General features: G+C 52.5%; 1 protein-coding gene and 1 pseudogene across 1 annotated transcript; both read left to right on the forward strand.

Annotated features, from left to right (window-relative positions):
* The first annotated feature begins 250 nt into the window (after positions 1–250).
* Positions 251–4,665, forward strand: LOC148596146 (sperm-associated antigen 4 protein-like). The gene is made up of 9 exons (XM_088529837.1): positions 251–316; positions 1,478–1,504; positions 1,979–2,019; positions 2,237–2,396; positions 2,782–2,866; positions 3,022–3,137; positions 3,785–3,952; positions 4,239–4,328; positions 4,513–4,665. The coding sequence occupies exons 1-9, from the start codon at positions 251–253 to the stop codon at positions 4,663–4,665; spliced, it is 906 nt and encodes a 301-aa protein (XP_088385963.1).
* A 2,044-nt stretch (positions 4,666–6,709) lies between these two features.
* LOC148596147 (uncharacterized) lies at positions 6,710–7,781 on the forward strand (annotated as a pseudogene).
* The last annotated feature ends 6,246 nt before the right edge of the window (positions 7,782–14,027 follow it).

The following is a 14,027-nucleotide window of genomic DNA, read 5'->3' on the forward strand; positions in this document are numbered from 1 at the left end:
CCAGAAGGGTGTGGGAATTGCCAGCACCCCCAGCAAGCGTGCCGAGAACCTAGACCTCCTTGAGCCTTAGCAATGGTCAAAGGAAAGGGCTGTCCTGCGGAGCTGCCCTGGCGCTGGCTGAGTGCAAGCAGGAAAAGCAGAACAGGCTGCGGCATCATTGGCCGGGGCAAAGGGCCCTGGGTGCCCTGGCACAGAGCAAGCAAAACAAGAGCTGGGAATATGCTCCAGCGTCAGCAAAGCCCAAACCTGCATGGGGCTGCATCAGCTCTTCCTGCGCGAGTGGATGGCAGAGTGCGAGGAAGACACTCAGCACCCGGTCGGCTCGCCTGTGTCCATGCTGGATCCTGCCAGTGCAAGGGCGGCCTTGACAGACTGCAGAGGCCGCAGCAGAGGCCACAGACTGCGGCCTCACTCCGTGCTAAGACCCCTCTGCGCAGGTCATCACAGGCGGCCCCTGACCTCACAGCACTCGGCTCTTGTGACCTCACCCTCAGCTGCCCTACATAAAAGGCCAGTGCGCAGAGGGCTGTCGCTCTGCGAGTGAACAGGTTTGCAGAGGCCAGCAAGTGCTTGGGAAGAGGCGTTGGTGTCTTTGCAGATCAGCGACCTTTTCTCTTTTGCTGGAGTCTTACCTGGAGCAGAGCAGAGATGCCAGCCGGTCTGGTCCGGTGGGTGCAATGGGGCCCAAAGAGCAGGGAGGGAGAAGAGCAGAAGCCCTGTGCGCATCCTGGCAGCTTCCTTGGTGGGGCCAGAGCGCTCCTGAGCACTGGGCTGTGGGCAGCACTGCCCTCCAGACTGGGGAGCCAGGCAGCCCAGCAGAGCCTTTCGGGGCGCAAGGCACAGCCCATTCTCCTCGGGAGAGTCCCGGGGCACCACACCGTGTCGGGCCAGAACACGATACCGGGCAGGGACTGTGTGTGCAAGCCAGAGGTCTTCACGGGCCTCAGCGCGCACAGGGAGGGCTGCTCCACCGCAGAGCTTCCTAAAGCCCGTGGGTCTTCACCGTCCTGCCGCACTGGGAAACCTGGCGGAAGTGAAGCCCCCAGGCACAGGAGCGGGACACTAAAGCTCAGCTCTAGGCTGGGAAAACACCTGCATTCCTTCTCCTGCAGGCCATGCGTCTCCTCAGCACGGGGTGGCAGAAGGCTCATCCAGATCCTTTTCTTGCTGGCCCCAGTGTTTGCTGGTGAGCAGTGCTGACCAACCATCTGGTGGGGCTGCCCAGGCATGCTGGAGGGCAGCTTTGAGGGGGAGGGAGAGGCGGCAGATCCCGAGATCTCCAAGATAGGAAGCTGGGAATGCCAGGGCGGGTCACTTAGGTGGAGCACAGCCTGCCTCCTACCTTCCATGGGTTCAGGCAGTGTGAAAGAGTGGAGTGCTTAGGAGCGTTATGGCTAGAAGTGCCTCCCTGCTTCAGAAGCTCTTGATGTTGTGACTTGCAGTTGGCGTTTACTGCTGGGTCTTGCTCCTCCCCAAGACCAAGTGTGAAGAGGAAGCGCTGCAGGTACGTGCCTCTTGTTATGGGAATGAAAAGCGTTGTGAAGGCCGTAGAGCAGAGCTCCTGCTTCCCCTACAAAAGTTCAGAATGTGGTGCAGCTTTGCAGGGCTAGTCCTCACAGAGATCAGGGCGGGAGAGGGACTTGTGTCGGTGCTTGTGCTTGTCCTTGTGTCTGCATAGCTGCTGAATGAGCTCTGAGGCCAAGATCTCCCCACTGGAGTCAGCTCTGTGGCTTTATAGGCAGCAGACGAGAGACATTGGGCAGGAGGTGCCTTTGCTCTTGCTTTAGCTCCTGGAGCCTGCAAGTGCTCCAAGAGGAAATGGGCTGCCCCAAGACACCGGCTGCTGAGAGGCCTCGTTCCTCTGCCTTGCTCCAAGTGCTGGAAAGCAGCAGGCACTCTGCCTCCTAGGGAAGGATCCTGTGGGAAGTGCCCATGCTGCTCGTGGGACTTGCTCTCACGGAGGCCCTTTGTGTTGCAGGATAAGGCCAGCGTGCCTGAAGCTGAGCTCTCAGCTCTCAGGTAAGAGCGCTTCCTTGGCCCGCACCTGCTTGAATGGAAAAATAGGCAGGGCTGCAGGCTGCCGCCTGTGCTCAGAGTGCAAGGGAAGCCTTTGTTAATGCGAGAGAGGGAAGGGGATGGGGGCAAGAAGGTGGCAAGCTGCTTGTGAGTGCATTGGGGAGCTGCCTGCAGGGGCTGCGCAGGTGCTGCACAAGACCTGCTTTCCCTTTGTCCTTAGTAACACGTTGGGGTTGCTGAAGGAGAAAAAGAGAGAGCGGGAGCTTCTAGAAAAGCAGGTGATTCGCCTGCATGAAGAGATCAGGCACGAACATGAGGCCATCCTGCGCTCAGTGGAAGACGTCTTGGAGGAGAGGGAGATGGACGCTGAGAAGAGAGAGGTAAAGAGACTGTCATCTGATGCAAGGCCTTGCTCTCGTTTGGAGGCTCCCCGCTGCTGCTTCCTCTCGGCCCTTCCAGAGTGACTCTGTCCTCTTGCTCCCCGGGGCAAAGGTGTCTCTCAGGGCTCCTTGGGGCAGCGGGGAGCTGAGCAAGGTCTACTCTGTGGCTCAGGAGACTGCTGTTCTCCCACTGTGCCCCCTTGACTCGTCACAAAGCGCTCACCAAAAAGCTGTGGTACCATTCCCCACCGGGAGATGCCCTAGGCCGATGCACCGCGCGGCTGCCCTTGCCTCGCACTTAGTGTTCATGCAGACGTGCCCATTGAGGAGCTGCTCTCATTCTCTGCGTTAATTTCCATCTCCACCTTTGCAATGTTTTCCTCAGGCCCTTCTTGAGTTGACCCGGGCAGCTCTTGAGCAGATAGGGGCCACGTATGTTGAGATGGCTGACTGGGCTCTGCAAAGCACAGGTAAGCCTTTGGGAAGTGTGCGGGCACTGGGCTGCTGTATGGTCCTCCCCAAAAGACTGCGTAGGTGGGCTTGCAGCCTCAGAGATCCGTGCTAGCTCACTGCTTCTCCTAGCTCTTGGAGGGTCCTAGGCAGCTGCTTTGCATGTGTATTTCAGGGGCCACCATCGACAGAGCCCGCACATCGGAGAGTTACAGTGGGCGACACTCTGTATCTTGCTGGCTTTGTCGAGTCTTCTTTACCCAGGCCTATCCTCCGGACACCATTTTGCAGGTAACAGCATGGAGAGCATGCAGGACGTCCGAGACAGTTCCTTGTTTCTAGCGGGGGCACCAAGGCCAAGCACTTCCCTTCACAGCCCCAGGCTCGCTGAGCCCTACTGCGCTGCCCCTCTTCCTGACCACCGCGTGCCTTTGGCCACTGCACTCCCACCAGGGCTGAAGCCAAGAACAGCAGCAAGGTGCCCGCAAGGGTGGTGGCATTTTTCTGGGGACCTTGTCCTTGGCAGCTGCATTTTGCCACCTCCACGCCGAAGGCCCCTGTTTTTGAGAGAGGGCAGTTGAGGAGGGTCTGCTGGGGTCTGTCCCCTTGGAGAAGTGTGGGGGCTCACAAGGGCCTTGCCACTGCCTCAGGCTTTGAAGGCTCTGCCGTGGCCTCCCCCAGGGAGCCCTGAGCTCTCTCGCGATGGCGTGCAAGATGAGAGCGGCTTTTGGGAAGTCACTCGCTCTGAGATGTTTCCTACTGAGGGTTTTGGTCTGCTGAGCACAGGTGCCCAGTGCCCTCCTGCCCCTTTGCGCCCCTTGTGTGCCTCTCCATGCACAACGCCAGCCCCAGGTGTACGCTTCTTGCAAAGCCCCCAGTGTGCCAGTGTGGGCTCCTGGAGTGCCTTGCCGCTGAAGGGGGCTGCTTTCTGCTTGCAGCCAAAGACCTCCCCTGGTCAGTGCTGGGCTTTCCAAGGAGCCGAGGGCCAAGTGGTCATACGGTTGCCGCAGCACATCTGGCCAGTGGCTGTCACCGTGGAGCACATCTCAAAGGCAGTGTCTCCATCCGGGGAAGCCAGCAGTGCCCCCAAAGATTTTGCCGTCTTTGTAAGTCTCTGCTTTGCACCTGCTGGGAGGGAAGGGCCAGGGGAGGCCTCATTGTCTTGGCGCCTCCTCTCCAAGAAGGGAGTTGCTGCAGAGCAGCATATCCTGCATGGGCCTGTGGGGAGCTCTGGAGTGCTTTGGCCTCTCCAGCGTTGTGCTTTCTGGGATTCAACCCACCTGTTGCTAGAGCAGTGGGACATAATGCAGGCTTCCCAATGGTGACTGAGCGGGCTCTTCTCCATTGGCTCTGCCTGAGCATTACCTGCTATCCTTGTCGGTTGCTTTTAAGGGTATGGATGAGGAAGGCCCCGAAGAAGAGCTCCTGGGGCTTTTTGCATATGATGTGGAGCAAGAGGCGGTTCAGACCTTCCACCTCAAGGTACTGTGAGTGCGTGTGGGCACAATGCAAGGAAGGAGCTGGGTTAGCCTGCAAGGGCTTGGGCAACAGAGGGTGACCCAAAGAGTCCTGTGCCTTGTGGCTCTGCCTTATGACCCGTGGCTGCCTCCTTGCTCGGGGATACTTTTTGCTTCCCAGCAGGGCTAACACTGCATTTCCTTTACAGAAGCAGCTTCCCAGAGCCTTCCAGTTCATCAAATTCAAGGTGAAGAGCAACTGGGGGAAGCACGAGTACACCTGCCTTTACCGAGTGCAGGTTCATGGCATAATGGCAGCTCAGAGGTTCCAGCTGAGCCAGGAGAGTAGAGAGGTTCTGTGAATCACAATAAAGGAGTCTGTCTTGTGTCAGTTCACCTTGGTGCTATGTGTGGCTCCTGAAGTTCCATTCCTGAGGCAGGCTGCACAAGCTACGCATGCTGAGCACATGTAGAGAGAGGCAGAAGGGCAGCTGGCTCTCTGCAAAGCAGGACTCTGCTCTTCCAGGCAGTCTGAGGGCACTTGTTCACTTGTTTCGATTAAGTTGTGAGGCATGAGGAAGCAAAGAGCCTCTTGGAAAGGTGTCCCCCACAGCTCGTGTGATCCCTCAGCACAGAGATGTGCCACCTTCACTGTGCAGGTGCAGCGAGCCTGCCTCCTGCCTCAGCGCCGCTAAGAGCCAGTTGTGCTTGCACCACTCCTGATCAAAGGAGCTGTCTGCCGGAGGGGAAGGACGGCTCTTGTCTTTGGTGCAGGCAACAGGGCAGGGCCCCTGGGCTCCAAGGGCAGCCCCAGGTGCTGCAGCTGCAGCTTTCGCAGCACAGGGCACTGCCTCAAAGTTCCCGATTGCATGGCACAAGAGCATGCCAAGGCAGAGAAAGCCTTCTGGTTGTGCCAGGAGAGGGGCTGAAAGCAGATCTCTTCACAGGGTTCTGCCCGCTTTCTTCCCCCCTGAATACCAAAGCCTCTGGGAAGCTGCAGCCATCTTGCCTTCCTGGGACGGTCACAGTGGCAGGGCTTTGCGTGGCATTTGCTGGAGGACTTGGCGGGCTCTTGCCTTGTTCCCCTGGTGCAAGAGCAGTGCAAGAGCAGGCGCCAGGGGCTCAGCCGGAGCAGAGTGCTCTGCACTCCATGCATGTTGGGCTCAGCGGCTGTGTGCCTCCTTCTGCAGCAGAAGACAGCTCTGCAGGACAAGGAGGACCGCACTCCCTGTGTTCCCATCAAGAGAGATGGACCAGCCGCCACCTCTAACAGGGTGGCAGGCAGTTCCTTCACGGAAGTGAAAGATCCAGGTCCTCTTGGCGTGCTCTGAGGACAGCAACCCTATCACGGGTGCTCTCAGCACCCGCAACACACCCTGAACTACCTCCTCATCCTGAGCAGATGCACCACAGCTTGGTGCTCTCAAAGAATGGGAGAAGGAGCACCAAAGGGGTCCTGCGGTCCTGCAAAGCAGCAGCCTCCTACCAACAGGAGGCACTTTCTTCTTGTGCATATTCCGCCCTCTCTGCTGATATATATTACACAATAACGATCTGAAGACCACAGACACAAACAGCACAGACACAGTTTCTATCCAGTGGCACAACCTCACATAGCTGTGCACTCCCCTAGTGAGTTCCACTGTTTCAATTGCCGAATGCCATCCTCGTCGCCAATTAGGTTGCGAATGGGCTTGGGGTTCGGCAATAATCACACACAAAAAGGTGGCTATGGCGAGTCTTTTTTCAGGTGAAACCACATTAAAGAAGCAAAGTATGAATAATTACTCTTGAGGTAATACTTGCCTGCAGGATCCTGAGACTGAACATTCTCTCGAGTTGGCGGCTTACAGGGTTGCTGACAGGCTCCTAACTCAGCGGGTGTCCCTGCGGAGACAACGTAGACCTCGATGTTAGGATCCTCGCCCCCGCTCTCTCCAGCCCATCTTCTCTCCAGTAGCAACTGAGGCTTTTACAATTTGTAAGGACCGTTGCTGCTCCTTCCATGCCAGTCGCACTGGAGCTTGGCCATCGCTTCATTCTTGTTTCCTATGCCAAAGTATTTCTCTCGTCTCTTTCCAAGGGTACTAGTCAGAGTAGGGCTCCCAGTCCTCCACTGGTGGGGCGGGTGGGCGCCGCAGTCTGAGTTATTCCTGGCTTTCCCGCTTTCAAATTCTGCACTTTCTTGTTGTGCTTATTCAGATGCGGTGGAAGAGAGAAAGCAGAAGTTTTGTCAAGATGATACGGTGATCCACTCCCTGCAAGGGGCAGTAAACACTCTGCAGGAACAGCTAAAGGAGAACAAACAATTGTTGGAGGAGGAAAGAAACCAAAAGATGATATTAAAGAAAGAGTTGAGGAAACAACTCTTTTTTGAGGGAAGTAGATACTTTGTCAGAAATAGAAATGACACGTGCAGAGAAGGGGGCACAGCAAACTTATCCCCAGGGAGATTTACAGAAGGCCAAAGAAGCTGTAAAAAGCCCACCCCATACGTGTCCACTGATTAAAACAAGAGTATGTGTATGAGGACTATGGCGATGAACATCCTCAGGTTACCACCAAAGAAGTCCCATTCACTGCAACTGAATTAGCAAAGCTGAGAAAAGATTTTGCAAAAACTGCGCAGGAATCAGAGACAGAGTATGTGTGGAGAGTGTCTTTGTCAGGAGGGGATGGAATCTTGTTGTCAGAAAAAGAAAGAAAAGGGTATCGGGGTCCGGTTGTGTTTCTGACTGCTGGCGATCGCTGAGCCCCATGGTCATTGACTCAGAGAGCTGCGTATTGGGCTGGAGGGCTGACCCCTTTGGAAAGAGGAGATCCGCTTGCCCTAACGGGGACGGTGGATCAGTTAGTGGAAAGTGTGCAAAAGGCGGCCTGTCTCCAGATGATGTGTGATCAGGAGCTGAAGCCTAACCAGCATTCCCTAATGATGCTGCCTGTGGACCCAGAGAGAATGACTCCCCTGATACGAGGACTTCCTGACTCCCTGAAACCCATTGGGATTCCATTACCCGTGATGGAGAAAGCCGCTCTGGAGGGGATGGTGACCCCTGACTGTCAGTGGCCAGGGAGGAAAGTATGGAAATGGGGAGAGATCGCCCAGGAGTTGATTAATTTGGGGAGAAAATACGGCCCTGTTGCCGAATTGGCCCAAAGAAGTGAAACCAGGGTTATATGGGCTGCAGAGCGGGTTAGTGGGCGGTGATCATCCCCCGTGAAGGGCCGAGATTTGGGGTCAATCCAAAATCACAGTTCTGGGAGAGAGAATCTTCCAACCTGAAACGAGCTGTTGCGGCTAGGGCTTCAGAAAGGTATTCCCCGGGATTCGATGGACGGACTCCCAACCAAGGAATTAGAACGACTAGTGCAGGAATGGTCAGGGCAAACGGCCTCTTTCAGATCAACCCCCAGTGCCACGCCCTTAATAGACCTTGAGGAGGAGCTGGCTGAGAAGAAGGCAAGGGCGGGAAACTAATTCCTCCTCTCCCAGAGGGTGAGGGGGGAGGCGGAGGATGGATGTTTGCAAGACAAGTCACCTGCAATACGACAGGGGATTTATTGATTACTGTTGCTGTAGGACCAAGGAGAAGACCGGTAGCCTTTTTAATTTATACAGGAGCACAAATTACCGCACTAATGTGGACTGAAGCAGAGTGATGTGGAATCTCGATTCCATCCAGGAAGCTAATTGTTTTAAATGCCTTGGGAAAAACACAGTCGGTGCCTGTGAGTCCAGTGACACTATGGTTACCAGAAGAACAAGAGCCTGTCAAGACCACTGTGGCCGTAGGCTCTTTTCAGATGAATCTTCTAGGCATAGATGTTTTGAAGGGTAGGCAGTGGCGTGATACCCAGGGAAATTCGTGGTCTTTTGGTATTTCCCAGATCATAGAATCATAGAATCATAGAATGCTTAGGGTTGGAAGGGACCTCTAGAGATCATCTAGTCCAACCTCCCTGCATACGCAGGGTCACCTAGAGCACGTGGCACAGGACTGCATCCAAGCAGGTTTTGAAGATCTCCAGAGAAGGAGACTCCACAACCTCTCTGGGCAGCCTGTTCCAGTGCTCTGTCACCCTCACTGTTAAGAAATTTTTCCTTAAGTTCCTATGGAATTTTTGGTGCTTCAGTTTCCGGCCATTTCCTCTAGTCCTATCAGTGGCCACCACTGAAAAGAGACCAGCACTGTCCTCTGCGCTCCCTCCCTTGAGGTATTTATATACGCTGATTAGGTCCCCTCTCAGCCTTCTCTTCTCCAGGCTGAACAGGCCCAGCTCCCTCTGCCTCTCCTCATAGGGCAGATGTTCCAGGCCCCTGATCATCCTTGTGGCCCTGCGCTGGACTCTCTCCAGCAGCTCCACATCCCTCTTGTACTGTGGGGCCCAGAACTGGACACAATACTCCAGATGAGGCCTCGCTAGGACTGAGTAGAGGGGCAGGATCACCTCCCTCGGCCTGCTGGAGACGCTCTTCTTAATGCACCCCAGGATCTCATTGGCCTTCTTGGCCACGAGGGCACACTGCTGCCTCATGGTCAACTTGTCATGCACCACAACACCCAGGTCTTTCTCCGCAGAGCTGCTCTCCAGAAGGTCAGTCCCCAGCCTGTATTGGTGTCTGGGGTTATTCCTCCCCAGGTGCAGGACCTTGCACTTGGCCTTGTTGAATTGCATGAGGTTTTTCACCGCCCAGTTGTCCAGCCTGTATAGATCAGGCAATTGACCGGAATATCCGCTGCAAGTGGCGCCTACCCTCCCCGCTTCCAAACTGACAGATCTGAAACCCTATCCACTGCCATTAGGAGCCACAGAGGGGATCACACCAGTTCTGGGGGATTTAGAGAAACAAGTGGTTGCAGTTTCCACTCACTCCCCCCTTAACTCCCCAGCGTGGCCTTTCAGAAAGGCAGACGGTAAATGGAGATTGACTATAGATTACCGGAGACTGAATGCCAACACAGGTCCACTAACATTGCTGAATTCAGAGCGACCATTCAGGAACAATGTCATCCTGTTATGGCAATGATAGATGTCAAGGATATATTTTTCATGGTCCCTTTACAACCTGAGGACCAGGATTGTTTTGCCTTCACCTAGGAGGGACACCAGTACACCTTTACACGACTCCCACGAGGATACAAGCACTCTTGACGCTGGCCCACCATGCTCTAGCGCAAGAGTTACAAAAAATCCTCCTAAGGGCGGAAGTAAAGATCTATCAATATATAGATGATGTGCTGATAGGAGGGAGTCAGGTGGAAGAAGTTAGAGAAACCCAGAAGGACATCATCAACCACTTAGAAAGTACAGGCTTGACAATTCCACCTGAGAAAATACAAGCTCCTTCAAGTAAGGTAACATTTTTAGGGGTTGGGTGGGAGGAATGACATGTATCCCACCGGATACCCTTTCCTCTCTTGACCGGATCAAGATGCCAGAATCCAAGAGAGACTTACAGCATGCACTAGGGTTGCTTGTGTTCTGGAGGAAGCATATTGCTCACTTTTCAATTACTGCCAGACCCCTGTACGACTTACTGCGAAAAAGAGTTCAGTGGGAATGGACTCAGGTTCATGAAGAGGCTTTACAGCTGTTGGTGTTTGAAGCGACTGCCTATCAGGCCCTTGGTCCCACTCACCCATCCGATCCAGTTCAAACTGAATGGGGATTTGCCAAGACTGGACTGTGAATCCGTTTGCGGCAAAAGGGTCCAGAGGGACCTAGTGGGCCCATTGGTTTTTATTCTCACAGCTTTAAAGACGCTGAAAAAGGATATACAGCTTGGCAGAAAGGTTTATTTGTAGTTAGTTAAGCTCTAAGGGAAGCTGAACGGACTATCTGGCAACAACCTATAGTGCTCAGAGGCCCATTTAAAGTGATTAAAGCAGTATTGGCAGGAACCCCACCCCCTGATGGGGTGGCTCTGAGAGACTCTGTGCGAAAATGGTACGCACAAATAGAACACTATCGTGATTTTTTTTCTGTATCTGAAGGAACCACAAAGGCGTTCAGTATACAAGATGAGGTGGACTTGGATAGAGAAACACCCGGGTTATGATCTGTAATACAGGTAGCTCTTCTGTTTTCTGAACAATTGCAGAATGTCTGGTTTACGGATGCCTCGTCAAAGCGAGAGGGAAAAACTTGGAAATATCCAGCAGTGGCACTTTGGATAGGTACTGAGGAACAGATCATTACTGAAGGAGAAGGTAGTGTACAAGTAGGAGAACTAACCGCTGTGTGGAGCGTTTTCCCACATGAGGCTCAAGCTGCTTCTCCTGTCTATATCTGTACTGAGTCTTATGCCGTGTTTAAAGGCTGCACTGAGTGGCTTCCATTCTGGGAATAAAACTGATGGGAGGTCAATACAATATCTCTATGGCAAAAGGAAAAATGGCAGGATATTCTTACCATTGCCAAACAAGGGGCATTTGCAGTAGCTTGGATAGCATCTCATCAACGAGATGACACCGCGGTGAACCGATGGAATGCCAAAGTGGATGAACTAGCACGGGCTGGCTCCCCTACAAAACACCCAGATAGCGGAGAATTGGGAACATCTCTTGGAATGGCTACATGTAAAACGGAAACCTTCAGGAGCGAAGGAGCTGTTTTGTGAGGCACAAGCCCGAGGGTGGCCGGTTACAAGGGAGGAGTGTAAAACCTGTGTATCTTCTTGCAAATAATGCTGAGTCCATCTGGACAGACACCCTCTGGGAGCTGCCCCTCTGCACTTGAGAGAGGGAAAAGGCCTGTGGGAGGCCTGGCACATTGATTACATCGGCCCCTTTCGAAGGTCAGATGGAAAGCACTATGTACTGGCAGGCGCATACAGAGTATCTGGATTAGTGCAAGCTAAAGCATGTGCTAAGGCAATAGGAGAAAACGCCATAAAGGCTCTGAAAGAATGGTTTGGAATCTTCCCCAAACCGCAGTCAATTCAATCAGATAACGGCTCACATTATACAGCTAAAGTGGTCCAGGAGTGGGCAGCCCAGGAGGAAATTTCGTGGGTGTTTCATACTCCATATTACCCTCAAGCGAATGGAATCGTGGAAAGAACGGTCTTATGAAAACAATTCCTCAAACCACATGAGCCAGGATGGGCTGAGCAGGTGTGGGATGTGGTGATCAGTGTTAACAGTCACTGGGGAATAAATGGATGTCCAAAGATCACAACATTTTACCCAAACGCTCCAAAGATCATACCAACCCCACATGATCCTGATCACCCTAGAGATCCATCTTATTCCCCAGGACAGCCTGTCTTGGTTGAAATCCCCGCCGTGAGGGCGGTACCACTGGTATTGGACACTCCAATAAACAAATACACCTGGAAGGCAAAAAACACCCATGGGAAAATCCATAAGATTGTTGGATTGTTCCCTCTTTCTAACTCGAGAAGTCTTTTGTTTCATTTCAAGAAGAAGCAAGTGACCCAGATTCGCCCACAGAAGATGTGAACCAGATGCTGATTGTAATATAATTTGGTTAAAATGTCTATGTCATTTTTAATTATATTGTTCTGGAGGGTTATCTCTAAGAGTAAGGAGAAGCCAATTCCCCCAAATTCCACCAATCTATATGATCCATTTAAGGATAACGAATTTGTTTCGTTAGCAAGACCTGTAAGCCAAGCTTTTAATCGGAGTATGGTAATCTGGGAGAGAGAGAGGTTGCCTGCGACAAGCGATCGGTCGAGGTTAATATAGGTGGAAAACAAAAGTGGGGGAAGACTGAGTAGCCTCCTGAAAGAATAATCAAGCATTATGGGCCTGCTACCTGGAGTCCTGGTGAACCATAGTCAAGGGCGAGACTGGGTTGGCCTCTGTGTTCGCCACCAAGAAGAAACTTGAGCTCTGCTGTTGGCTGCCACCCATTAGGCGTTGAGCGGTGGGGACATATGCCATGCCAGACCTTGATGTAAGTGATGGTCACCTCTCTCTCTGAGGGCCTGTAGCAGTCGTGGCGACAGTCGTTCTCCACAACTCGTCACTCTTTTTGACGGGCCAGACAGGGTTATTCCAAGCTGTGGTAGTGGGTTTATAACTGCTGCATCCCTAGGTCTTTAATTGTCTGCGAAATGTCTTCATGCCCCCAGAATCTTGTACTGTGTCGTGGCTATTGATTTAGTTGCGGCATGAATCTGCACAGAGGGCATTTTTACTTTTCTGACTAAAATTGTCTGGGTACTAATGTAGTTCTTTGTTCCAAATTGCTACAAGGCGTCAGAAAGTTTAAAAGTCAGTCCCTTTAAAATATCAATTCCAATTACATATTCAGCAACAGGAATTATGATAACTGAATACAATCATTTTGGGAGATTCTCTATTTTCATTTCTATTTATGCTTGTACAACTTCAATTTGGTTTCCTCCCCAAAAATTGCTTGGGATTTCCATATATTAAGGAGGCCTTCGCTCCAGGAGCAACAGAGGCTTTTACAATTTGTAAGGACCGTTACTGCTCCTTCCATGCCAGTCGCACTGGAGCTTGGCCATCGCTTCATTCTTGTTTCCTATGCCAAAGTATTTCCCTAGTCTCCTTCCAAGGATACAAGTCAGAGTACGGCTCCCAGTCCTCCACTGGTGGGGCGGGTGGGCGCCGCAGTCTCAGTTATTCCTGGCTTTCCTGCTTTCAAACTCTGCACTTTCTTGTTGTGCTTATTCAGCCCTCTCTGCTGATATATATTACACAATACAGATCTAAAGACCACAGACACAAACAGCACTAACACAGTTTCTATCCAGTGGCCGCCAAAACCACAAAGAACCGCAGTAGATGCAATGCAAACTATGCTTTATTGTTCTCTAAGTACATTATTTATACTGAGATTTTCTCGTCGTGGCTGCTACTTATTGGTGAGGACTACAAATGACAGTAGCTAGTAACAGAGTTATGACTGGACGATTCTTAGCTTGGCCAGCTTCTGCTCCGTGGCCATAACCTCCTTAAATTGATCAGAATTTTCTGCTGTCTCCGTGTGAACTCCGCCTCATAGATTCACGCTAATCTTTTCAAGGCTAACATTCTTTGCTATGGGAGCCATGGATTCCACTGACCAGCTGCAATCCCTGACAAGGGCCATCTAGGAGGCAAGTGTAGGCCAATAGGCCTGCTGTTGACACGAATGACAGTTAGTGTAAGTAACTTGTGCAGTATTCTAATTACTGGTGGCCGCTATACACTCTGCAAGATCAAGAGAAGAGGCCAAAGAATGGAAATTTAAGATGTAACATAACTTTGTAATATGCTGCTTTTTAGGAGGCAGGATAAGGCAGGCACAGAAACACCTCGTCTATGAGGAAAGTCTGACAGAGGTGCTCTTCTTAGGCCTGGAGAAGATTTTAGATGCTATTAACGTGTCTCAGGAGGATGAGGCCAGCCTCTTTTCAGTGGTGCCCAGCAACACGACGCCAGGCAGTGGGCACGCACTGGACCACCATCTCCTCATGAGCAATCATTTATTTCCTAGGAGGGTGACTGTGCCGCGCAACAGATGGCGCAGAGAGCTTGTGGCCCCTCCATCCTTCGAGAGAGTCCAAAGTCCCCAGGAGACGGTCCTGGCCAACATGCTCTAGGTGACCCTTCGGGAGCAGAGGGGCTTGGGCAGCATTGCGAGATGTCCCTTCCCACCTCAGGCATCCTGGAGGGTGGTGCTGCGGGGCAGAGAGAAGATAGCCTGAGAAGCGCTAGAGCCATGGGAGCCCTGCTCTGCCTGG

The sequence above is a fragment of the Tinamus guttatus genome, unplaced genomic scaffold (assembly GCF_059628265.1).
Source record: "Tinamus guttatus ecotype Peru unplaced genomic scaffold, ASM5962826v1 Tinamus_guttatus_pri_ptg000029l, whole genome shotgun sequence".
In the NCBI taxonomy this organism is placed as follows: Eukaryota; Metazoa; Chordata; class Aves; order Tinamiformes; family Tinamidae; genus Tinamus; species Tinamus guttatus.

Coding starts and splice junctions, on each gene's coding strand:
- LOC148596146 (XM_088529837.1), top strand. CDS start 251: ATGGGGCTGCATCAGCTCTTCCTGCGCGAGTGGATGGCAGAGTGCGAG. Junction 1,505..1,978: donor GTGAAGAGGAAGCGCTGCAG/GTACGTGCCTCT, acceptor TTTGTGTTGCAG/GATAAGGCCAGCGTGCCTGA. Junction 2,020..2,236: donor GCTGAGCTCTCAGCTCTCAG/GTAAGAGCGCTT, acceptor CTTTGTCCTTAG/TAACACGTTGGGGTTGCTGA.